The sequence below is a fragment of the Diabrotica virgifera genome, chromosome 6 (genome assembly GCF_917563875.1).
Source record: "Diabrotica virgifera virgifera chromosome 6, PGI_DIABVI_V3a".
In the NCBI taxonomy this organism is placed as follows: Eukaryota; Metazoa; Arthropoda; class Insecta; order Coleoptera; family Chrysomelidae; genus Diabrotica; species Diabrotica virgifera.
In genome coordinates, this window is record NC_065448.1 from 167897924 (window position 1) to 167922620 (window position 24697).

Genomic DNA, 24697 nt, shown 5'->3' on the forward strand with positions numbered 1-24697 from the left:
TATCTTAACTCGATTCTCGGGCAGATATATCAATAAAACAATTGTGTTATACAAAAGTGCAATATAACTATAAATCAACATATTTCATGTAAGTACGTAAATAAACAAATTAGTTAACTAATTATACAGTGAAAAAATCGGAAAAAAGTAATCCCAACGATAAGGAATTAAATTCTTGTGTAAAGTGATAAAAACGTATGTGATATCGAATATAAACAAAGCAGGTTTTACAGTAGGTGGAAACAAAACAATATTATTGTGAATGGTGTATTTCTACAGCAAAATAAAGCATATTAATAAACAGAATCAGCTGTAAGTAGAAAACTTTATTATAATATAATTAATTTTATTATAAACAGATAACCAAGGCCGGATTTTGATTTTTACCTAGGAATAAAAGTGCTGGAAAATTAGTAACGGCCAGCGCGGGCGTGCATGTGGGAATTTTAACTGGGAGTAGAGTTCTCCACGAAACTTCACCCGTGACGCATTGACTAATAACTCTAGCACGAAAAATAACTAGGAATTAAGAAAAATGAGTTCAGATAGCGAATTAGCTGATGAAATGAAAAGGAGAAGGGAAGAGAAGGAACATCCCAGCAAAAAATCAAAAATAACAGCTAGAACACCACAAAAAACAGATGAAGAAAACATAAGTGGAATGGAACAAATGATGAAAATGATGAGGGAATTAACAATGGATATAAAAGACATAAAAAAAGAACAATATAGATCTGGAGACGAAATCACACAACTAAAGAATGAAATAAAAGAACTGAAAGATCAACAAAGCGGCTACAAAGATGAAATAAAAAAGGTGTGAGAAACAAATAAAAAAAGCTATAAAATAAATAGGTCAATTAGAAAAAGAAATTAGTACAGCAAATGAAAAAATAGAGAAATTGGAAAGAGAAAGAAAGAGGAAAATGTAATAATACAAGGAATAAAAATTGATACAAATGATCAGAAAGTTTTACGAGGGGATATGGAGAATTTTATGGAAAAAGAGCTACAAGTTTCAGTAGATGTAAATGGAGCAAGGAAAGTAGGAGAAAATACTGTCATAGTGGAACTTAACAGAGTGAAAAACAAAATAGAAGTAATGAAAAATAAAAGCAAATTAAAAACCAAAAAAGACGAAAGAATCTATATTAATGATGATATGTCAAAAGAAGAAAGAATTATCCAGAAAGAAATTAGAAGCAAAGCTATGGTAGAGAGGCATAATGGAAAAAATGTGAAAATAGGATACCAGAAGCTAATCATCAATGGTGAAATATGGGCATGGAATAATAGCCAACAAAAACTCATAAAAGAGAAAAATATACAACCAAAAAACTAGCAATACAACTAAAGCAGACTGAAATAACGGAGACGACATGGCAAAGTAAAGACACACGAAATGGACAAAATGTACACATTATTAATGAAAAGAAGCCCATAAGCGAACATATATTAGTAGGAACATGGAATGTAAGAGGAACATGCGAAGACTGAAACACCTAGTAGATGAATGCAAAAAAAAATTCCAAATAGTAGCACTACAAGAAACGAAACAACTAGGCCAAAACTCAATGGAAATAAATGACTATGTATTTTCAATAGCGGAGGCGAAAATAGAATGTTAGGCACAGGATTTGTAGTAAACAAAAAGCTGAAAGATCTAATAGTTGACTTCAAACCAATATCAGAGAGAATATGCACACTAAGAATAAGAGGAAAGTACCAAAAAATAACATTTATAAACATACATGCACCGACTGAAGAGAAAAACATAGAGATAAAGGAATACTTCTACAGTCAAATATGTACAGTATTTGAAAATATTCCCAAATACGATATAAAAATAGTACTAGGCGATGCTAATGCAAAAATAGGAAAAGAAGAAATATACACACCCACCATAGGAAAATATAGTCTGCATGAAACAACGAATGAAAATGGTCACTTCTTAATAGATTTTGCAAAAGAAAGAAACATGATCGTTATGAGCATGTACTTTCAACACAAAAGAATATACCAAGGAACATGGAGATCACCAGATGGGAAAACCATAAACCAAATAGATCATGTGCTGGTCGAAAAAGACATGGAAAAATGTATAAAGAACATAAGAACATATAGAGGACCAGATGCAGACACAGATCACTTTATAGTTGGAATACAACTGAAACAGGTTATACCAGGTCTTAGAAACCAACAGAAAAAAAGGTACAAAGTAACTAAACCTATTAGACTACTGTCAGAAGAAGAACAAAGTAAATATGAAAGACTAGTCACTAGAGAACTGGAAAATATTACAGAAAATGGAAACATTGAACAAAAATGGATGCAAATAAAAGTATGTATGACCAAAGCAGCGCAAGCCAGTAATAGAAATATAAAAGATCAATACAAAGAATGGTTTAATGAAGAATGTAAAATAGAACTGCAAGTGAAAACATGAGAGATGGAGATAAAATACAACGAACAAAGAAAACGAACTAAAAGAATCATAAGAGCAAAGAAAAGAAAGTACAATGAAGATAAATTGAAATGTATAGAAGAAAACTATAAAAATGGAGAAATCAGAAACTTATATCAAGGAGTAAAAAATGAGAAAAGGGGGTACCAAAGAAAACCTGTACACTACAAAAGTAAAAATGGAAGGAATTTAGTAAGCGACGAAGAAATCCTGAACAGATGGAGAGAATACTTCGAAGAGCTTCTAAATGAAATTCCCACAACAGAATATGCAGAAGAAGAAGAAGAACCAAATGAAAATATTGATCAAAAAGAAATACAGGAAAGACCGCCTAATGAAAAAGAAATAAAAGAAATAATAGAGAAACTAAAGAAAAACAAGAGCCCAGGTAAGGATGAAGTAACAGCTGAAATGTTTAAATATGGAGGACCAGTACTAATTAAGCATTTGGAAAAGCTGATAAAAGAAATTTGGGAACAAGAACACATACCAAAAGAATGGACTGAAGCCACACTGTGTCCAATTCACAAAAAAGGCGACAAAAGTGTATGCCATAATTATAGGGGAATAGCCCTACTAAACGTTGCATATAAAATACTTGCAGTACATACAAAAGACAAGATAACACAAACGATAGATAATGACATAGGAGAATATCAATGTGGATTCAGAAGAGGACGCAGCACGGTGGATCAAATTTTCCTGCTTCGTGAGATACAAGCGGAAAGCTACGAATACAGGAAATCTACAATGGCCCTATTCATCGACTTTAAACAAGCTTTTGACAGAGTTAAACGAAAAGAAATATACAAAGCACTATATGAAATTGGAATTAGTGAAAAATTAATAAAGATGGTAAAAGTTACACTCAGAGAAACAGAGAACAGGGTTAAAATAGATGGAAAGGAAACAGATAAGTTTAGGGTCGGTGAAGGGGTATGACAAGGAGATCCACTGTCATCATTGTTGTTCAGTATCTTTCTTGAAATAGTCATCAGAGAAGCCGAAATTAATAGGACAGGACTTGTATACCAACGAAAACACCAATGCTTGGCATTCGCTGATGACATAGTACTGATAGCCAGAAGTAAACAAGAATTAAAAGAAATACTAAAAAGACTAGAGGCGATAGGAAGAAAGAAAGGGATATACATAAACGAAGAAAAGACTAAATATATGGAATGAACGGAACGAGAATACACACAAGGACAATATATGACAATAAACACAGAGGCAAAAATATATATACATTCGAAGAAGTAGAGAGATTCCAATATCTAGGAGCGACATTCACTAGGAGACCAAATATAAAAGAAGAAATCCAAGCGAGAATTATGGCTAGTAATCGTTGTATCTTTGCTCTAAACAACTTATTAAGAAATAAGAACATATCTAGAGGGGCTAAGATAAGAATATACAAGACAGTGATAAGACCTATAGTATTGTATGCCAGTGAAACATGGACGATGAACAAATCCGAGCAAGTCATGCTTAAAGTGTGGGAAAGAAAAGTCCTAAGAAAAATATTTGGCGGAAAGATATGGAATGGAATGTGGATAAGAAGACCAAATGTAGAACTGGAGTGGATGTATGGTGAACCAAACATAGTAGGGGTCATAAAATCACAAGACTGAGATGGTTTGGACATATCCAAAGGATGCCAAACACGAGGCTTCCCAAAAGAATACTAACGGGAGGAATAGGAGGAAAGAAGAAGAAAGGTAGACCGAAAACCAGATGGAAGAAAGATGTTGAAAAAGACAGAAGAACTGAAAATTACAAATTGGAAAAATAAAGCAGCAAATAGGAGAGATTGGAAAGGAATAGTAAACCAAGCCATGGGCCTTCTAGGCCTGGAGAGCTAAACTATATATTGCTTGAAAACACTCCAAATAAACCATATCTTAGTAAATATTTTTTTATTTTCAATTTTTTTTCTTCCAACTGGAAGTGGTAATAGGCCTGTGTTGGCTGGTCTACAAATCTAACCTGCGGCTAGCTATAAATTTTAATTCCCACAAACCCTGCCAATCGGAATAGGTTTCACTTGATTTTTGTAACAATACCTTTTATGTTATCAACTTTGATATTACAACATGTAATTGAGAACTTGTTAGTGTGTGTCTGTGTTTTACTGGCACTAATTTTCACAACCAACTGGCCAGTCAATTTCGTAATGGTTTTTAAGACCATAGGTTAATTTACTACTAACTCAGGGAACTAATGTGTAATGTATGTGTTTACAAAGAGAGACTTATTGAATCTGAATGTCAGCGGTTCCTCAGGTGAGTACCAATACCAATCCCACAAGAATAGAAATTATTTTCGTTTATTAATTTTTCTACTAAACAAAAAGCTCCACTCAGACAAGAAGCGAACTCACAACCTTTGCATCCAAAGGTAGGCTCTCTTACCACTGAGTCACGGAGGGGGTGAGAATTGTTAGTAATTTGTTTAAGTAATTGTGGGAATATGCTTTGTGAACTTTTTTTTTTTGTTTTTTTGATCAAATGGTTGTTTATCTTATAATCATATTACAATTTCGGATTTTATATCTTAATATTTCTAGAGAACTAAAAATGTCTCTATTGTATATCTGACTAGTTATGCTATTTGTACTAGTTACTTTCAAAAACCAGAAAGTTACAATATTACCTGCAATGACTGCAGTATTGTTTAATCCGTTCACTACCAAGCAACTCATATAAACCACATCGATTTTTACCATACACCAGCATCTCACCCATGAGCTGGTTATTGCACTGCAAATAATTGTAATTTAAATAGTTATACTCTGTGAGTACGAAACTTAAATATACCCTTGGTGGGTAAAGACATAGTCTTCTTTCTTTTAGCAGCTACAAAAATTAACTAGCATATTCTTTCAGTGTCTTATTGGTATTATAGCTAAAAGTGAGGTTATGAATGTTTTGAGCTACACAAAAACATACAGTTTTGCTAAATATGGCTCAATAATTCACAACTTTAAATAATGATTAATATATCTTGCTTTATATTGTACCCTTTTAAGATACTGATTAGTCATCAACAAGATCAACAGAGTTTTGTATTTCTAATTTGTAAGTTCACATAATAATATTCATTCTACTCATTTTCTCATATTTTATCCAGGAACTTATTGAATCTTGCTACTCAATTTTATCTTTACAATTCACATGAACCAAAATGTACTTTTGACAATTACTCTTAAGAGGAAACAGTAGCGATCAACAGGTAGCGAAAACGCGTTCCAAGATTGCGGCTGTAATTTTGAATATTTTTTCGAGATATTTGGCACACGTATTCGTAATATAATAAAGAATGGCGGTACAGAGCCCAATTTGAAAAATATATTAATATGTGGAAATTACTCTGTAATTAAATACAATATTAAAAAAACGAGCCTGTACCGCCATTAAGAAGAACAAAAAAATACACTTTCTTCAAATAAACTTTTTTATCCGATACCTAGATTTTGTGTCATTTTGGAACTACTAATGAAATAAAAAATTTTAGTAGTTCCAAAATGACACAAAATCTAGGCATCGGATAAAAAAGTTTATTTGAAGAAAGTGTATTTTTTTGTTCTTTTTAATGGCGGTACAGGCTCGTTTTTTTAATATTGTATTTAATTACAGAGTAATTTCCACATATTAATATATTTTTCAAATTGGGCTCTGTACCGCCAAATATCTCGAAAAAATATTCAAAATTACAGCCGCAATTTTGGAACGCGTTTTGGCTACCTGTTGATCACTACTGTATCACCTTAATACTACTAAATATAAAATCATTGCCTTAATACTACTAAAAAGACTTATTGTGTTTCTGCTCTGTATTAAAAATAAAATTTTATGCTAGGCTGCTTAATATAGTAAAGCTTATGGGTTTCTTCTATTTTCATTAAACTTGATATCTTGCATTGTTTTTTTAATGCCTCATTATTACCCCCATATAAACTGGTGTAAATTTGTGGTCCAATATGTAAGATTTGAATAATTATTAAGTAGTCTTTTATATTCTTACTTTATTATTTAACATACATCAAATTTAAGCCCTAAACAAAATAATATCTGAGAATTGTTTTCATTGATTCAAATAATCATAAAATGTTGACTGAAAACCCTTACAGAATCAATGATAATTACACTCTTAGATGAACAGACAGTTTACTAAACAAAAGTAGTAAAATTTTCGCCAAATTAACGAGCTAACATATCCAAAACATAAACTTGAGACTCAACAATTCCTGCATTTTGTACTTACTACCGAGTCACAAATTGTACTATCGTCCATATCATCCATTTCGAGTTTCATGTGTAAAACGTTGGAATGTTAATTTTAAATAAAAAAAATAGTGTAAAATGTTTTCAATAAATGGCTTTTATTATTTTCTTTTAATATTTTTAAAAGCCGAACACAAGTTTCTATTTTTAAATGTCAAATATAAATCATTTGTCATTTGTCAATATGATAGTTGACATTGACAAACGTGGCACGTGCACTCTGCGAGTTCTATTTCAGCAAACAGTTTTTGAAATAATTTTCCAAAATATTTTGATTTTTGAAAAATCCAAAATTAATTTACCTTTTTCTACGTTTATGTTAGCCGAAGAATTAAGTTTTTTACTATTTTAATTGGAAATAGGCTACAATTTTACTTTGCAATTAAATTTATTCGAAGTTTCGATTTCCACTTCGGAAATCGTTATCAAAATACAAAACATTAATAAATTAAAGATTTCTTTTGTTTTTGGTAAAAAATTCTTCTAATAATTTAATTTTATCTGACTCATTCATATTAACAAATCGGACATACATAAGTGAAGCCAAACCGACACCAGAGATTTTGATCATCGACGTATCTTTGGGGTATTGTTATGCATCGAGTATTTAAAATAAAAACATGAAATGTATTTAAAATGAAGAATTTGTGTACGGTATAAATGTTTTATGAAGTTGCTCATATTACGTACATATGTTTCAATACATACATATGTTTTTATTACGAATTTTAGATGATGATTTACTTTATTTTTTATGAAATTTTAACCTTCAACGAACACCCACCACTGGCAACCCATTGTTATTTTTGACGTGACCGCCATGTTTCTGGTGACAAACAAACCAAAAACTGGCTTCACTTTTGGAACGTGTGTTTTAAATGAGTGTTACCCGTCCTCTCTTTTTTCCTTGTCTAAGAACTTGACAGTCAAACTTGACTAGTGACACAAACTATACATACTAACTGTCACTTTGTGTCACTAAAGGCCCCGTCTCACCATCAAATAATTGACAGTTATTTGATCAAACTTGACAGTCAAACTTGACTAGTGACACAAACTATACATACTAACTGTCACTTTGTGTCACTAACTGTCAAGTTTGATCAAATAACTGTCAATTATTTGATGGTGAGACGGGGCCTTAACTGTCAAGTTTGATCAAATAACTGTCAATTATTTGATGGTGAGACGGGGCCTTCACTAGCGTGACACGGCATTTTTTTTAAATATCTCATTTAAACATACACAAAGCGTCCTTATAAAATTTCAAAAACCGCCACCATGAGCAGGTCGGTCGATTTTGCTTTGAAGGCCGCGTCTCACCATCAAATAATTTGATCAAACAGTTTGATCAAACTCCGGAAGTACGTCAAAGTGACGTCACAATTGCAGTTTTTTTGAAATTCTAAAAATCTGTGCTCTCACTATCAGTCTAGTTTGATAAAATTCTTTGTATTGAGTTGTCTAACTTGTTTGTACTTTATTTAAAATTAAAATTTTTCATTATTATCCACAATGAACACTCAGGATGTGACGTCACTAACTGTCACTTTGTGTCACTAACTGTCAAGTTTGATCAAATTATTTGATGGTGGGACGCGGCCTTGACACTTTGTTAACGCTCGGAGCGAATACATTTTAAAGTAGATGACTTAACCCGGGATCGGTCGCGCCGTTAGAAAAAATCTATTTTATCGTTTTCCGTGATAACTTTATGAAAATTTTGCAACATATTTTTCAACTCGTAAGTGCCTCGAGGAAGATTAAAGGCCGCGTCTCACCATCAAATAATTTGATCAAACAGTTTGAGCAAACTTGACGTACTTGAGGAAGTACGTCAAAGTGACGTCACAGTTGCAGTTTTTTTGAAATTCTAAAAATCTGTGCTCTCACTATCAGTCTAGTTTGATCAAATTTTTTGTATTGAGTTGTCTAACTTGTTTGTACTTTATTTAAAATTAAAATTTTTCATTGTTATCCACAATGAGCACTCAGGATGTGACGTCACTAAAGGCCCCGTCTCACCATCAAATAATTGACAGTTATTTGATCAAACTTGACAGTTAGTGACACAAAGTGACAGTTAGTATGTATAGTTTGTGTCACTAGTCAAGTTTGACTGTCAAGTTTGATCAAATAACTGTCAATTATTTGATGGTGAGACGGGGCCTTAACTGTCACTTTCAGTTTGCTCAAACCAGTTTGATCCACGGTTCTTAGACATTACTACGGTAGCCTAAATCGACTAACCAATGAACATTAAGGGTGAGATTACGTCACGAGAGTTTACTGTCATTTGAATCGTAATATGTTTTTTTTGGAATCCTGAGGAAACCAAGTATTTTAGAAAAATTTAAACGCAGGATGCAAGATTACATTATTACCGAGGGCGGAAAGCCCCTTAGAATAAATAAACAAGCAGATTCTATTGAATGAAATATTTGAAATTAAATATCACACTTCTCTTTTATTTTCAGCCCTGTAACTTATTAAAATAAACAATATAGAAGTTTTCAGGGACTTTCAGCCCTCGGTAATAATGTAGTCTTTCATTCTAAGTTTAAATTTTTCAAAAATATTTATTAGTTTTCTCAGGATTCGAAAAAAATGAATACAATTAAAACACATTGGGAATTTTGACATGCGTCAAGGTTTTGCATTAACTCAATGTAAAATTCCGAACTGTTGAATTCCAGTTTCCCTAATAATTATTTTACATCAAAAGACATTAGAAACTATTTGAAGAGGATTGAAATCTGTATTGGAAATAACTGTTAAAATTGGTCTACGTAATTAAACATATTCCAAAATTTTGTAAAAATGTAATACATTTTAGTTTTCAGCCCAAACTTAGGCCACACACAATGCAATAATCTTCACATTTTTGAACTGTCAATATTTTTATTTTATCATCTATTGTTTAAAAACAATAGGGAGTTTTTGTTGCTACGTAACGTACGCATCTCCGTATACGTAAAGCAACTAACGTGTCGTAGAGGATGAATGTTAAAATAGGTAGTTTTTGTAACTGCCTTAACGTAACGTAAAGCAAATCGTAAAGTCATTTTTAAATTCCGTTGACATTAAAAAAATAAAACAATGTTCACACAATATACAATTAATATACAAATGTAAAAAAAGATAAATGAATGATGAAATTGTATGGTTTTAATTGCTTCTATTTAAATATAAAAATATTATTTTTCCTTAGGTTAAAATTTTTTATTTTTGTTTATACCTACTTTTTAGTTGTAAATTATTGTATACCTACATCAGAATTCCAGTAGGTATAATGTAAATAGTGTGGTAATATTTATTTGAAAATTTTACTGAAACTAGGTCATTTGTTTATCTAGTTATTAATTGTGGTGATCACTGTATTTCTTAAATTAATACAAGATTTGTTTGTTTTGCTTTATTAATAGACAACTTAAAAACAATAAAATTTTAAATCTATTATGAAGTTCCAATTTCCAATTACAAACACAGAATAATTTTACTCAAATAGACTAAACCAATAACCAATATAACCTTAAATTTAGAAACGAGTAGTACGCTGATGAAATGTTCATTTGGTAGGTAATCGGGCAAGATCCTGTGTGCATTCGGTGACTTTCGGCTCGATAGGGATGCGTATGAACCTAACGTACCAGCCCGTAACCTTAGGTAATACGTAGCGCGATACGGGAGTTCAACCATTAATGCGCAAGCGTATATGTCAAAAAGATGCGTTACGTTTACGTATTTGTGTGCACAAAAACTCCCTAATACAGTTGATAAGATACCCTCAGTTGCGGAGAAAGGATTAATAATAAAGATTTTTTTATTCAGTCAATGGTGTGAGCACTGTCAGTTAAATAGTAACGTGTGGCCTTACTTTTACACGCATACCTATTGTGGCAAATGTATCATATTTTTCAAAATTTTGGAATGCATTTAAATCGTAGAACAATTTTAACTTTTGATTTGAATACAGATTTTAATTCTCTACAAGTATTATCTCATGACTTTTGATGTAGAATAATTAGGGAAGCAGGAATTCAACAATTCAGAATTTTACATTGAGTTTCCTATGGCCCTTTTTACGATTCACCACCCGGTATAAGATAAAATGTGTACTATTTGTCTTATTATTTCATAATAACACAAATAATACACATATATACACAATAACACACATTCAATGATCGAAAATAATTTAAAAATATGGGAATGTAAACTCTTGTGACGTAAGGTCAAAAATATAAGTCTCCCCACCACCGTCGGACAAGACAACCGTAATAAAGTCTAATAACCGTGAGTTTGATCAAATTATTTGATGGTGGGACGCGGTCTTAAAGGCCGCGTAGGTATTTTATTTAATTGATGATTTCGTGAAAACCAATTAGCTTTAATGATTGTTAGAAATAGATATTTTTAACATTTTTTATTTAAGTAAAACAAGTACTATAAAATAAAAATTTGTTCTAAATTCGTATTGTTCGCGCGATGCTCCCGGGCTAAGAAACCGGATTAGTTTTGCCAAAGTATATAACCGCTTATTTGTGAACCTCCTTCATTTTTGCCCGAATTTTTTTAATTGTCTACATACAGATTAACACATGATACTATAAATAACGTTATTTATAGTATCATGGATTAACATAAAGGCCGCGTCCCACGATCAAATAATTTGATCAAACTGGTTTGAGCAAACTGAAAGTGACAGTTAGTGACGTCACATCCTGAGTGTTCATTGTGGATAATAATGAAAAAATTTAATTTTAAATAAAGTACAAACAAGTTAGACAACTCAAGACAAAAAATTTGATCAAACTAGACTGAGCCCCGTATTCATAGTCGAGACTCAAGTCTGAGTCGATGCTTAAGGTCGACCTTGAAAAAAATTGTATAAAAATTTGTATAAGAATTTGTTCAAGGTCGGACTTGAGCATCGACGCTGACTTGAGTACCGACTATGAATACGGGCCTGATAGTGAGAGCACAGATTTTAAGGCCCGTATTCATAGTCGGTACTCAAGTCTGAGTCGATGCTTAAGGTCGACCTTGAACAAATTCTTATACAAATTTGTATATAAATTTTTTTAAGGTCGACCTTAAGCATCGACTCAGACTTGAGTACCGACTATGAATACGGGGCTTAGAATTTCAAAAAAACTGCAATTGTGACGTCACTTTGACGTACTTCCTCAAGTACGTCAAGTTTGCTCAGGGCCGCCCAGAGCCAGGCCGGGCCCCGGGGATGAGACCCGGCCGGCCCCCCCCCCAAACCCAGTTGAACGAAAATTCCCAAAAATCTCATAAACTGGGATATGTAATAGTGAACACTCATGCTATTGACACAGGAAAGAAGAAAATTAAAACAGACAATTAAACTTTGTTTTTAATTATTTACAATAGAACTGTTAGTTACAACATAACTTTTCTTGCTTTCATATCCGCAAAGTTTTGGATCACGTGGTCGAAATAAAGAGTTTTGCAAGTTTCGACTCTATGCTTAACAGTCCCAAATCAGATAATCGTTGTTGACCCATAGTAGATCTTAGACAATTCTTAATTCGGCTCAAAACACTAAATGATCTCTCGGCCTGAGCAACGGATACTGATGGTAGGCAACGGAATATGCGAAGAGCAATGCACACATTGGGGAAAAGATTTGTCACATTAAGGGACACGAGCTTGTTCAAAAGTTTTGCATTTCTTGCATATTGCCTTTTCCAAATGCATAATATTCCTTATAATAATTTCATAATTAAAACCGCAAGCAAATTCAATCTGTTGTAAAATATTTTAATAAAAGGAATTTTTTTAAATTTGCTAACGGCCGGGCCCGGGCCCCCTTGGGCCCCGGGCCCCGGGGATTTTGCCCCCCCTGCCCCCCCCTCTGGTCGGGCCTGAGTTTGCTCAAACTGTTTGATCAAATTATTTGATGGCCTTAATAAATAATTGAATTTGTATGTAGTGTAAGGTACTTTTTACCACACCTGACAACAATGCTAGAAGAAAGGGAATTAAATTTACGTAATTTCCTGTCTTCCAGCCATCGAACCTTTTGATTGGCTTGTTTTTGACATGAACATTGTGAAAACCAATCAAAATTGTCGGTTTCATCGGATGTATTTGCGAAAACCAATCAAACTTGTCGGTTTCATCGAATGCCTCCGACAAATCTTGTCAAATGCGTTTGCTTCCAAACGATTTCCGTTTCTCCTTTCTCGTTTCTTTCTTTCGTTGACAGCCGAAGAAGAAGGAACTAAACGTGAGTATCCAGTAGAATTTTTTATTTAATATTTTGTATATATTTTTTATATCTGTAAATATTCAAAAATTTTGTTCTTTCTTTATTGAAGTAAAAGTATTCTTTCATTATAAATGTACTATAATTTAATTAGTAAATAAATATATTTTATGTTTGCTAAAACACGTGGCTTTCATAATGGCGCACACTTCATACACCTTTTCAGAAAATATATAACCAATTTCAATAATTCCATCAAACTTTAACGTAAAACATATTATTTATTGTAGTTTAAGAAAGATTTAATACTTTTATAATTCTATACTTTAACATGATGAATAACTTTATTCTTTCGCGGTTTCCACCAGAGAGAATCCTCAATGATGGCCTAGAATATCTGATATTTACAGAAATAGAAATTAACATTTTACTCATCTCTTTGAGTATTATTAATGGGGTATAATTTACAGAATGGCGGACGCAGCTCCAGCCGGTGGACGTGGTGGATTCCGAGGAGGTTTTGGTGAGTATGGTTATAAAAACTTTTTAATTACGGACTAACATACAGATCACTTCTTCATTTTACAGTTCATTTATTTTATTTTCTCTTGACGTTATTATATTTCCATTCTCACGTGATTTTGTTCCAATTTCTTGTCATAAAAGCTGAGATTATTTTGTCTTTTTTTATGCATTGTCCCCAATATATGCACCATTTAATTTAACCCATTCCTTGCTAACCACGCCAGTGTTAGGGTATAATTCATTCAGGGATCACTTCTTCATTTTACAGTTCATTTATTTTATTTTCTCTTATTATATTTCCATTCTCACGTGATTTTGTTCTAATTTCTTGTCATAAAAGCTGAGATTTTTTTTTTATGCATTGTCCCCAATATATGCACAATTTAATTTAACCCATTCCTTGCTAACCACGCCAGTGATTTAGGGTATAATTCTTGTTCATTATGCTTTCTCGATCTGAATTGTTAAATTCTGAGTTACTCATCTTCTGTTCCTATCCGGAGATTGGAAATCATTGTGGCAATTATAATTTTGTTGGTTACACACCTCAATAGTTCAATTAAACTACATCCAAACCATTCACGGAGCCAACAGATTTCATGCCTTCTTACACTTCTTCTGCCTTTGATCTTGTCCTACATTTTAAAAGTTCGTATTTTTACCTTATAATTAGTGTGACCAACTCGCAATTGAGTCGAATCCGGGACAAGGCTGAAAAAATACCTGAAATCCGGGACTTTTCAATGAAAATCAGCCCTTTTTTTTTTCAGAAGACGATAATTAAAATACATTTTAAAATAGAAGAAACGAAAAAAAGTTCACCGTTTTGGATGTGGTATTAGTATTACACTTAAGAAATTGTCGACTTTTTCGTCCCACCAATTCAATTTGATGTGAATGCTTAGAAGAATAACGTATCCAAAATTTCATAATAGAATTTTACCAAAATGTTGAAAATTCGGATGGCCCGGAAGCCTTGTCCGGGTGCCGGGACACAACTTCGTAATTCGGACCATGTCCCGGATTTTTTGGGCTAGTTGGTCACACTACTTCTAATGTTTCCCAACTATTCCAACTTCCTGATTTTTATGGAATTTAAAACTTACATTGTTTTGTTTTGATCAAGAACTGGTCCATGTGTTTTGCAATATATCCTTGAGATTTTCAGGATGTCAGGAACAGGTTTCACATGCTTCTACGTTTTTAAAGTTTGATTGTTTCAGTATCCATGCCTCAACCCCATACCATCTGTCAAAGGTGGAGAAAATATAACAAAGCATTCTTATCCGGAGTGTTTTATTGATATTGTGTTTTCATTATCTCATTCTGTTCAAAAAATGGACCATACAATTTCAATATGGCATGTTACTTCTTTTGTTTGATCAGTATATTCTTTGATCCATGCTCCATGGTATTTGTATGAAGATATTTGCCAATTTTCTGTATTATCTGTACCCTGTTTTTAAACTATGGAGCATTTCACATTTAGAATAGAACATTGCGGAGATAGCCCCATGTATTTCTTATGAGCGATAGAATAATAAAAAATGCCACAAGGAAATAGCTTCAGAACAACATGAGCGATAACAGCGTGCATGCCATGCCATACTGACTAGAATGAATCGTATATCGGCAGTCAAGTGTCCACCTAGACATGAGAGGTTTGGCAATACTGATCTCTGTAAGCGTAACATTTTAAAGTATAGGAGGAGTCAACTGACAGATTCACACCCATTAATGTCAATAGAAAAATTGCGTTTCATCTTTTTTGGTTCATCATGTCAGCCTTCGACAGTACAGTGGAACCTCGATTATCCGTCTCTCTATTAACCGTCAGGGTCCGTACATAAGTTGTATTGACTGCAGAAGTAAAAAAAGAGTCATAAATTCATTTTGTTTGAGTAGTGCGATAAGTCGATAGGCCAAGTGAAATTCGCTGAAATGTACAGTTTTGCTATCACCATATTTTAAGAATGAATTAACTGTTTTGTTTTCGTGGCCTAAAAAGATGACATAAAAGAATGGTTAATTTGTGATGAGGACGCAAAAAGCTATCCATTGTCGACAGATGATGAAATCGTTGAAATGGCAACAGAGGCGGAGGAAGCAGATTCAGAAGCTGACAAATTGATTAGATTGTACGAACACAAATCTCTCTTATATTGTCAAACAAAACATACGCCCTTTTGGCTTAGGAGGGCAGTAAAGATGACATAAAAGAATGGTTAATTTGTGATGAGGACGCAAAAAGCTATCCATTGTTGACAGATGATGAAATCGTTGAAATGGCAACAGAGGCGGAGGAAGCAGATTCAGAAGCTGACAAATTGATTAGATTGTACGAACACAAATCTCTCTTATATTGTCAAACAAAACATACAAATAAAATTTGAGAGCTGCACTATGAATTTTGAATTTTTTTAATGTTCTGTTAACCGTCTTTTCGATTATCCGTCATACCCTTGGTCCGGTGCCCTGATGGATAATCGAGGTTCCACTGCAATCAATAAATATCAACAGTTGAAAGGGAAAAGGTAATCCACAAATCAACTTTTTTCAGGAAACAGAAAAAAACGTTCCATTCAAGTAATAGGATGAGGTATTAACCTAATAATTTTTTTTCGTTAATTTATAGATCAATTACAGATCACTGTTTATTGTTAGGCCCTCACTGACTTGGCCAATGCTAATTCTTGAGATCGCTTCGCTGTATAAACGAACAACTTCCAATAGATGGTTTGTATGTTAATATTTTTACTATTGTATTCTGTCTATTTCAATCTTTATTTCCTTGATCCACCTGTTTATTCTTTTGATTTTACTTGTGCCTTACTATTTTGTATTCTGTGTTTTAATGTTTTATTTTGTATTCTACTATATATTTACATGTCTTTTGTTTCCAATATGTATATAAATTAGATAGCTCCATATTGGAGCAAAGGGCACATCAGTGTGTCAGTAGCAAAGCAAAAGATCTGATGAGGTTGCTAGCCTCATGCACCATTGCTTGAGTCCCATCCAATTTTATTGATTAATCTTTTTCACTCTTCTGTTCCTTGCAATATTTTTTGCTCCGTTCCGTGTTAAATTAACTTGTTCCTTTTCTAGCGTTCTTTTCCATGTGGCCTTCCTTGTTTTCTTTCACCTGGTAGGTCTTTTAAAAATCAATGAAACAGGCATTATACTTACTGATTCATGTCAAGGCAGAGAAACACTCACTGCACACAGTGAATCCCAAGTTGCCAGCCCTCTCCTAAATTCCATTTTTGTATCAGTTATGCCTTTGTCTAATTTCTTATGTATTTGTTGTTAATTACTTTTAAAAATAATTTCCAAGACATGGCTCATTTAGGCTATGGTGCAATGTTTATTGGACTCCTTTTGCATTGGTTTTTTTGAGAAGCAGTATAAATGTTGACTGGAGTTATTCTTTAGGTAAGAATTACTTGTTCATTTATCACATTAATTCATTCATTTAGCACAGTGGTTCCCAACCTTTTATGTCTGGCGACCCACCTTCTGATGTTTTTTCATATTCGTGACCCATCCCTCACCCATGATGTGCCATTCTGTACTCCACTCAGCTACTGTAAGAGCCACACTGTGACCCACCGGTTAGGAAACACTGATTTAGCACATTTTGTTGTAATTACAAAGGTCTTTATTTTCATACATTAATTGCAGGAGGTGGTGGCCGTGGAGGCGGTAGAGGTGGTCCCAGAGGCCGAGGTAGAGGTCGTGGCAGAGGACGTGGTCGTGGAAAGGAAGATCAAAAAGAATGGGTACCAGTAACCAAGCTAGGACGTTTAGTCAAGGATGGAAAGATCCGTTCTCTTGAAGAAATCTACCTGTTCTCTTTGCCAATCAAAGAATTCGAAATCATCGATCATTTCATTGGATCAGACTTGAATGATGAGGTAAATATTTTGTATTTAAAAATTATTTTGGTTATAAGAAATTTACATGATGAATAATTTATTTCTTTCGCGGTTTCCACCAGAGGAACAACAGTTCTAATGATGGCCTGAAATAACTGATACATTGTAGATTAATTTTTATTTTTAACTGTTATAACGTCACAGCTACAATATTTTTTTTCTTCTATAGGTATTGAAAATCATGCCTGTCCAGAAGCAAACTCGTGCTGGTCAACGTACACGTTTCAAGGCGTTTGTTGCCATTGGAGATAGCAAAGGACACATTGGATTAGGTGTAAAATGCAGCAAGGAAGTAGCAACTGCCATCAGAGGTGCTATTATTTTAGCCAAACTGTCTGTCGTTCCAGTACGAAGAGGATACTGGGGTAACAAGATTGGTCAACCCCACACTGTACCTTGCAAGGTATGTAGTTTTCATTTTAGCTGTAAAAAATAGAAAATACATTTAAAAACATGTTTTTTATATACAGAAAAATATGATCTCACTGACAACAATAGTTAAAAAATTTAAAATGCAGTAAAACCTCTGCTAACGGAAATAATTGGTAAGGCTGTTTCGGATAACAAGAATTTTAGTTAAAATAACATTGTTTTTGTATTCTTCCCTTTCAAATTATGTTCTTTGTAGTCTTATACAGGGTGTTTCATTGGGAAACGGAAATACCTTAATGGTGAATAGAGGTCACCGAACCGGTTCTAGATATACTACATTTTTTGCTCTACCAACTTTTATAACCGAGTTACAGGGTGTTTTATCGATTTTGCCCATTTCTTTCCTAAGCCATAACTTTAGAGCCACTCTGTATATTTTTTTGATATTTGGTACACATATGTCTCATTCAGAACTCAAACAACTGACATACTAACCATAAGAAAATTCCAGGTTGGGATTAACAAAAAATTATAAAGTAATTATGACCTTAAAACAACACCCTTTATATTCAAATTGTGAAAATATGTTTGCATATTTAAAAAGAGCACAAAAAAGTAAGTTTAATGGTTCGCTTCAATTTTTCGGCCAGACAATTTTCTGACTTTAATTTTGAAATTATATTGAATTTTTTAAGAACTCTGACATTAAAAAGTAGATATTATTAACTTTTAGTTCTAAATTATTAAATTTAATGAATAAAGACTGATTTTAAAAATAATCAATACTTATTTACCACATTGGAATGACCCAATTACTAATGACAAGAAAAATCCAGGTCCGGATTAACAAAAAATTATAAAGTAATTGTGACCTTGAAACAACACCCTGTATATTGAAATTTTGAAAATTTGTTTGCGTATTTTAAAAGAGCATAAGAAACTGCGTTAAAAGGTGCATGTCAAGTTTTTGCGTAGATAATTTAATTAGGGTAATTTTGAAATCATATTGAATAATTTTGTCAAGGTCACAAGAAGCTGCCAGAAAAATGAGGAACAATCCCAATGTAATTAGAAAATCGATTTGAAATCTTTTAAAGCAAGCACGGAAATGCATCGAACAAAAACGGACATTTTGAGCAACTGTTATAGTTCAAATATTTTTAATTTATGTTGAATTGTTTAAATGAATTTTTTTTTTTTTTTGTTAAATATAGCTTTTTTTTTTGGTTAAATATAGCTTTTTTTTTAATTCTTTACCAAATCATTAAAATATTCCAATTGCAATTCTAATTTTTAATGATGTGCATACAGCTACAAATCCAGAGAATCCATGAAGCCAGCGTAGTAAATAAGTATTAAGTATTTTTAAAATAAGTATTGATTCATTAACATCAAATTTAAATACATACCTGGTTATTAATCGAGTTTTTTAAAATTTCAATACACTTTCAAAATTGATGTAATTAAATCAACGGCGAAAAAATTAAAATGAACCTTTAATCACAGTTTTTATGCTCTTTTAAAATATGCTGACAAATTTTCAAAATTTCAATATACAGGGTGTTGATTCAAGGTCACAATTACTTTTTATTTTTTTGTTAACCCGGACCTGGATTTTTCTTGTCATTAGTAATTGAGTCGTTCCAATGTGGTAAATAATTATTGATTATTTCTTAAATGAGTATTTATTCATTAACTTTAATAATTTGTAACTAAAAGTTAATAATACCTGCTTTTTAATGTCAAGAGTTCTTAAAAAATTCAATATAATGTCAAAATTAAAGTCATAAAATTGTCTGGCCGAAAAATTGAAGCAAACCATTAAACTTACTTTTTTGTGCTCTTTTCAAATATGCAAACAGATTTTCAAAATTTGAATATGCAGTGTTCTTTTAAGGTCACAATTACTTTATAATTTTTTGTTAATCCGGACCTGGATTTTTCTTATGGTTAGTATGTCGGTTGTTTGGGTTTCGAATGAGACATGTGTACCAAATATCAAAAAAATATACAGGGTGGTTCTAAAGTTATGGCTTATGAAAGAAATGGGCAAAATCGATAAAACTGTAACTCAGTTATAAAAGTCGACAGGGCAAAAAATGTAGTAAATCTAGAATCGGCTCGGTGACCTCTATTCACCGTTAAAGTATTTCCGTTTCCCAATGAAACACCCTGTATAATAATATGTACTAAGGATTTCCACAGTTTTTACTGTATTCTTTCACTCAACCGTTCTTTCCAGCTCTTTCTGTCTTGCTAGTCCCCTTCCTGTAGATTTCTTCTCTTCGTCCACTTCATCTCTGAAGGATGTTCAGAGTCTGAAACTCTTCCTTTTTTTTTTTCTATCTGGCTCCACTCTGTTATTCAGTTTATCCAACGATTTTGGTCTGGTCTTTGACATGTCCGTACCGGGTTAATCTCCCCTGTTCGATGTAGTCTATTATGTCTGAGTTCATTCTTCTCTTAATCTCGTGTTATTTATTCTATCTCTCCTTGTTACTCTGCAGCTTCTTAGGAATTTCATCTCTGTTGCTCTTTTTTATTGTTGGTTTTCTTATTTATTGTCTAATTTTCACACCCATAAGTGAGGATAATTCTTGTCATGGTAGTATACAGAGGTACCCCGACATACGAGGGTAATCCGTCCCATAACCTTGCTCGTATGTCAAATTGCTCGTATATCAAAGCAAATTTCCTCATTGAAATTAACTGAAAATCTGTTCCAGTCCCAAAAAAACCACCTTAGTTGTTTTTGTTAAGTGTTATTTAAATAAGAAAATAGTTTTTACAAGAAGAAACATTTATTTATGAGGTGAGGTGCTTATGGAAGCGCTAATTTTCGTCAGTTGTCTTCACAATTTTCGTCACACTTTGCTCATTTTCATCTGCAGCTCGTTTAAAAAACTGTCCAAAGAGATTTGTTTCTTCCTCCCTTTCATAAATCGCTCGTGCCTTCTCACATATTCTATCTCTGCTTTGTGTTAAGGTTCCTCCTTGAAGCTGCTTCTCTGCCACCCACACCATGAGTAGTCTCTCCATCTTTTCATGGAGAGAGGTCCGGAGCTTGGAAATAATTGTAACGCCCTTAGCTGGCATTATACCATTTATCACCTCCTTCAAGTTAGAAATAGGTAGTCAAAAAGAGGCATGAATTTTAATAAAAGCTGTTCCTCGTATCTCGAATTTTGCTCTCATCTCAAAGCAAAACATCGCCCGCTCAGTGGCTCGTATCTCAAAACACTTGTATATTAGGGTGCTCGTATATCGAGATACCACTGTATATTCTTCTTTTTTGTTTTTATGCTGTTCTTATCCCACAGTATCGGGTTCACTTTTCATATGCAGTCTCTTGTTTGTCCTAGTCTATTTTTTATATCTTCCTCAGTTGATCCTTTGTTTGATATTATTCCTCTGATTTGTATTCTTATATCAAATTACATAGTATTCATGGTCAAAGTTGGTATTAGCAGTGTTCGCGGTGTACAAATCGAACGTATTCAGAGTAAGTTCGGGATTAGTTTCCAATGCGCAGGCGTCAACATAAACTTATCCTGGACATGCTCAGGATTTTTCGCTCCACGAACAATTTTCTGATTCGAAATGTAATGAAGGGTTGCATACATTGACATGTGTTAAACACTTGTGTTATTGACGTGAATAAACGAATCTGAATCTGACATTAAGGTTAGAGAAGGAAGCCTTTTGTTGTCCCTTTCTTCTTTCTAAATCAATGTCAAAAAAATGCAAATGCAACAAATTTGTATGTCAACAAAGAGAAAGAGAATAGTGTCGTTCGCAGTAACGATTCCGTACTTGTCCAGGACAACTTCGCATGCGCACTTTAAAAATCGCATGCGCACTTTAAAAATCGCATGCGCACTTTAAAAATCGCATGCGCACTTTAAAAAAGAGAACGCTCTTTTTTAAAGTGCCCATGCGAAGTTGTCCTGGACAAGTACGGAATCGTTACCGTGAACGATACTAATAAAAGCAACAAGCAAAGGATTAACTTTCTATTCATCAATGCCTTTCTTAGAAGTTAGAAATTTGATTACCATCTTTCTTTATTATTTCGATAATTTGGTATAATCCGGCTTACATTTTTGTAGAGAAAGATTGTTATGTATTACTTGGAAATGGCAGCTTGATATTTAGATATAAAAATTACCTTTAACTTCCTGGGGGTTGAAAATTATCTGAAGGAAGGAATAATTTAGTAAAGCAATCATTTCCAATTTTGATATATATGTATTGAATTTGATAGGTTGTAGCATTGTGTTGCAAGACACAAGAAATAATTTCAGAATAAGTTTAATGTGTTGTTTGTTTCATTATATTCAATAAGAGACTAATACTCATAAATTAAATTGAAAAATAAACCACAAGAATATGTAGGTACTTATAAGCTCATCTAGATAGAAGAAATTAAGTAAAAGTAAAAACAGAGTACAATTTATTGTAATACATACTACCGTAATAGATAATTATCAAATATCGAATGGAAATAATACTAGAAAAGGTACCTACTTATTTATAAACATACTAATGGAAAACATTGACAAACACAACTAAAAAAGCTTTAATATAAAAAATTAAAATTTGTTTGAAGAATATTGAAATGATACAACACTTTACATAATTTGAAAACTTTAAAAACCATAATCTACATCTACAAGTTGTTTAACAAAACAATATTTTAGGTTAAGAATTGGAAGGAGTAAGAACAGAATGTCAAGAAATTCTTCCCAAATTTAACAAAACTTTGAAAGCATTACTTCTTTTTTAAATCAAGTGGGTTAAAATACTTCAAACTTATTGAAAGTATTGCAGTTTGAAAATGAAATTTAAGAACTATTTTCTGTTACATATATCATGATGAATAACTTTTTTCTTTCGCGGTTTCCACCAGAGAAACTTGTTTCAATGATGGCTAAGAATTTCTGAACAATACAATTGATTTTCTCTTAATTTTTTTATTAGCAGAACAAATGTTAAATTCTCTTAATTTTGTTTGCAGGTTACTGGAAAATGTGGTTCTGTTACTGTGCGTTTGATCCCAGCTCCCCGTGGTACCGGAATCGTTTCTGCCCCTGTTCCTAAGAAACTTCTGCAGATGGCTGGTATTGAAGATTGCTACACATCCGCTAGAGGTTCCACTGGTACTTTAGGTAACTTTGCCAAAGCTACATACGCAGCCATCGCAAAGACCTATGCTTACTTGACACCTGATTTGTGGAAGGATATGGCTTTGGCTAAGACACCATACCAAGAGTTTGCTGACTACTTGGCTAAGAATCACCGTCCTGTCACTGGCCCAGCTCGTGCGGAAACTGCTTAAGTTCACGTGTTTTGTGATCTTTTGTATGTAAAATAAATAATAACAGCTTTAAACATTTTTGTATTATTTTATCATCCATTCATCATCCAGTATTCACAAGGACTGTTAGGACAGAATCAAAAAAGAAAATGGAAAATAGATCAAAACTACTTACTAGCTCAAAATGCAGCCACTAAAAATGTTTGATTAAGTTTGACAATTTATAACTTTATTTGAAGAGTACATTGGAAAGACAAGGAATGTCACATTTTATACATATTGAGACAACACCAATAAAGGTTTAATTCTTACGATATCTAAAAACTACTTAGGAGATTCTTAGAATTGAGGCCTATAAAATCAAAACGTGCTAGATCCATGTTTTAAAATCTTGTCGGAGGATAAAGAATGTCCATTTTTCAAAAAAAAAGTACAGTAGAACCCCGATTATCCGTGCTCGGGACCGAAGGGTGGCACGGATAATCCGAACATGTATTTCTTATGTATAATATATAATGTACGTATACATACATAGTACCTACCATAAAAAAATAACAAAAAAAATAAATCTTTCATTATGAGTCTCTTTCGTCACATAGTTTCCATCAAGTGGTTTACGATGACGCTATTTTGATAAAACCTCAAAAACGCAACTTTAGTAATAGAAAATCGTAGCACGGATAATCGGGTTTCTACTGTGTTTCAATCAAATGAGCATCAATAAATATAAAATTGCACACTAATTTGTCATTTTTCTGCATGCCTCTTACATCTTTGGAAATTTGTACTTTAATTTGGATTTAGCAGGTTTTGATTCTGGGCTCAATTCTTATTCTATAATATTAATCTATATAACATTCCTTATTTTTGTTCAGTGGCGTGCGGACAATCCTGCTTCTTAGCCTGGATACAAATTTTTAGAACATTTATATAGACTTAACTTTCTGGTTATTGTCCTGAATCGGTAGTACTCAGTTTTTGCTACGACATGGCGAGAAAACCCAAAATACATGAAACCGTGAGATTCCTTGTTTTTACCCTGTACTCTTCATTTGTACTTGATTTTCAAGATTCTTACATCAGTTTGTAGGTACAGTAGAACCTCGATTATCCGTCAGGGCATCGGACCAAGGGTATGACGGATAATCGAAAAGACGGTTAACATAACATGAACGTCTGTATGTTGAATTGGAAATATTGGAGAAGAAAAAATGTGATCTTCGTTCACAACACAATAAGTGATTTGAACGACCTGGAGGAGGAAGACATGACCATTTTCAATGCTAGGAATAGTATTCCAAATGTTTACGATCAGCTGAAAAAGCGTTTGCTGTTCTTTCCATTTTCGGTTCTACAGATCAAAATTTAAAAAAAAATGAATTTTGCGGCACAAATTTTGTAAAAAATACCATGTAGTTTCTAAGATGATTAGAACCAAAGATATCGCCAAAAAATGAAAAATCACGTTTTAATTCCTTGGGGGCTTATTGGTGGGGCTAGGGGTCTAAAAAATAAGTTTTTGTAATGTTCATATTTGGCTAATAAGTTTGCCGACCA

The 24697-nt window shown here is 33.0% G+C and overlaps 2 protein-coding genes across 2 annotated transcripts in view; one reads left to right on the top strand and one right to left on the bottom strand.

Moving 5' to 3' along the window:
• LOC126886423 (histone acetyltransferase Tip60) overlaps nt 1–6909 on the bottom strand; it is a 45730-nt gene extending 38821 nt beyond the window's left edge. The window contains exon 1 of the mRNA XM_050653358.1: nt 6731–6909. Within this exon, the coding sequence (XP_050509315.1) occupies nt 6731–6781 (51 nt within the window). The 5' untranslated portion in view covers nt 6782–6909. The remainder of the gene's footprint in view (nt 1–6730) is intronic.
• Nucleotides 6910–12893: 5984 nt separating this feature from the next.
• LOC126886424 (40S ribosomal protein S2) lies at nt 12894–23214 on the top strand. Its single transcript, XM_050653359.1, has 5 exons — nt 12894–13009; nt 13459–13511; nt 17198–17430; nt 17621–17854; nt 22841–23214. Exons 2-5 carry the CDS (start codon nt 13460–13462, stop codon nt 23159–23161), a joined length of 840 nt encoding a protein of 279 aa, XP_050509316.1. The 5' UTR covers nt 12894–13009; nt 13459; the 3' UTR covers nt 23162–23214.
• Nucleotides 23215–24697: the final 1483 nt, after the last annotated feature.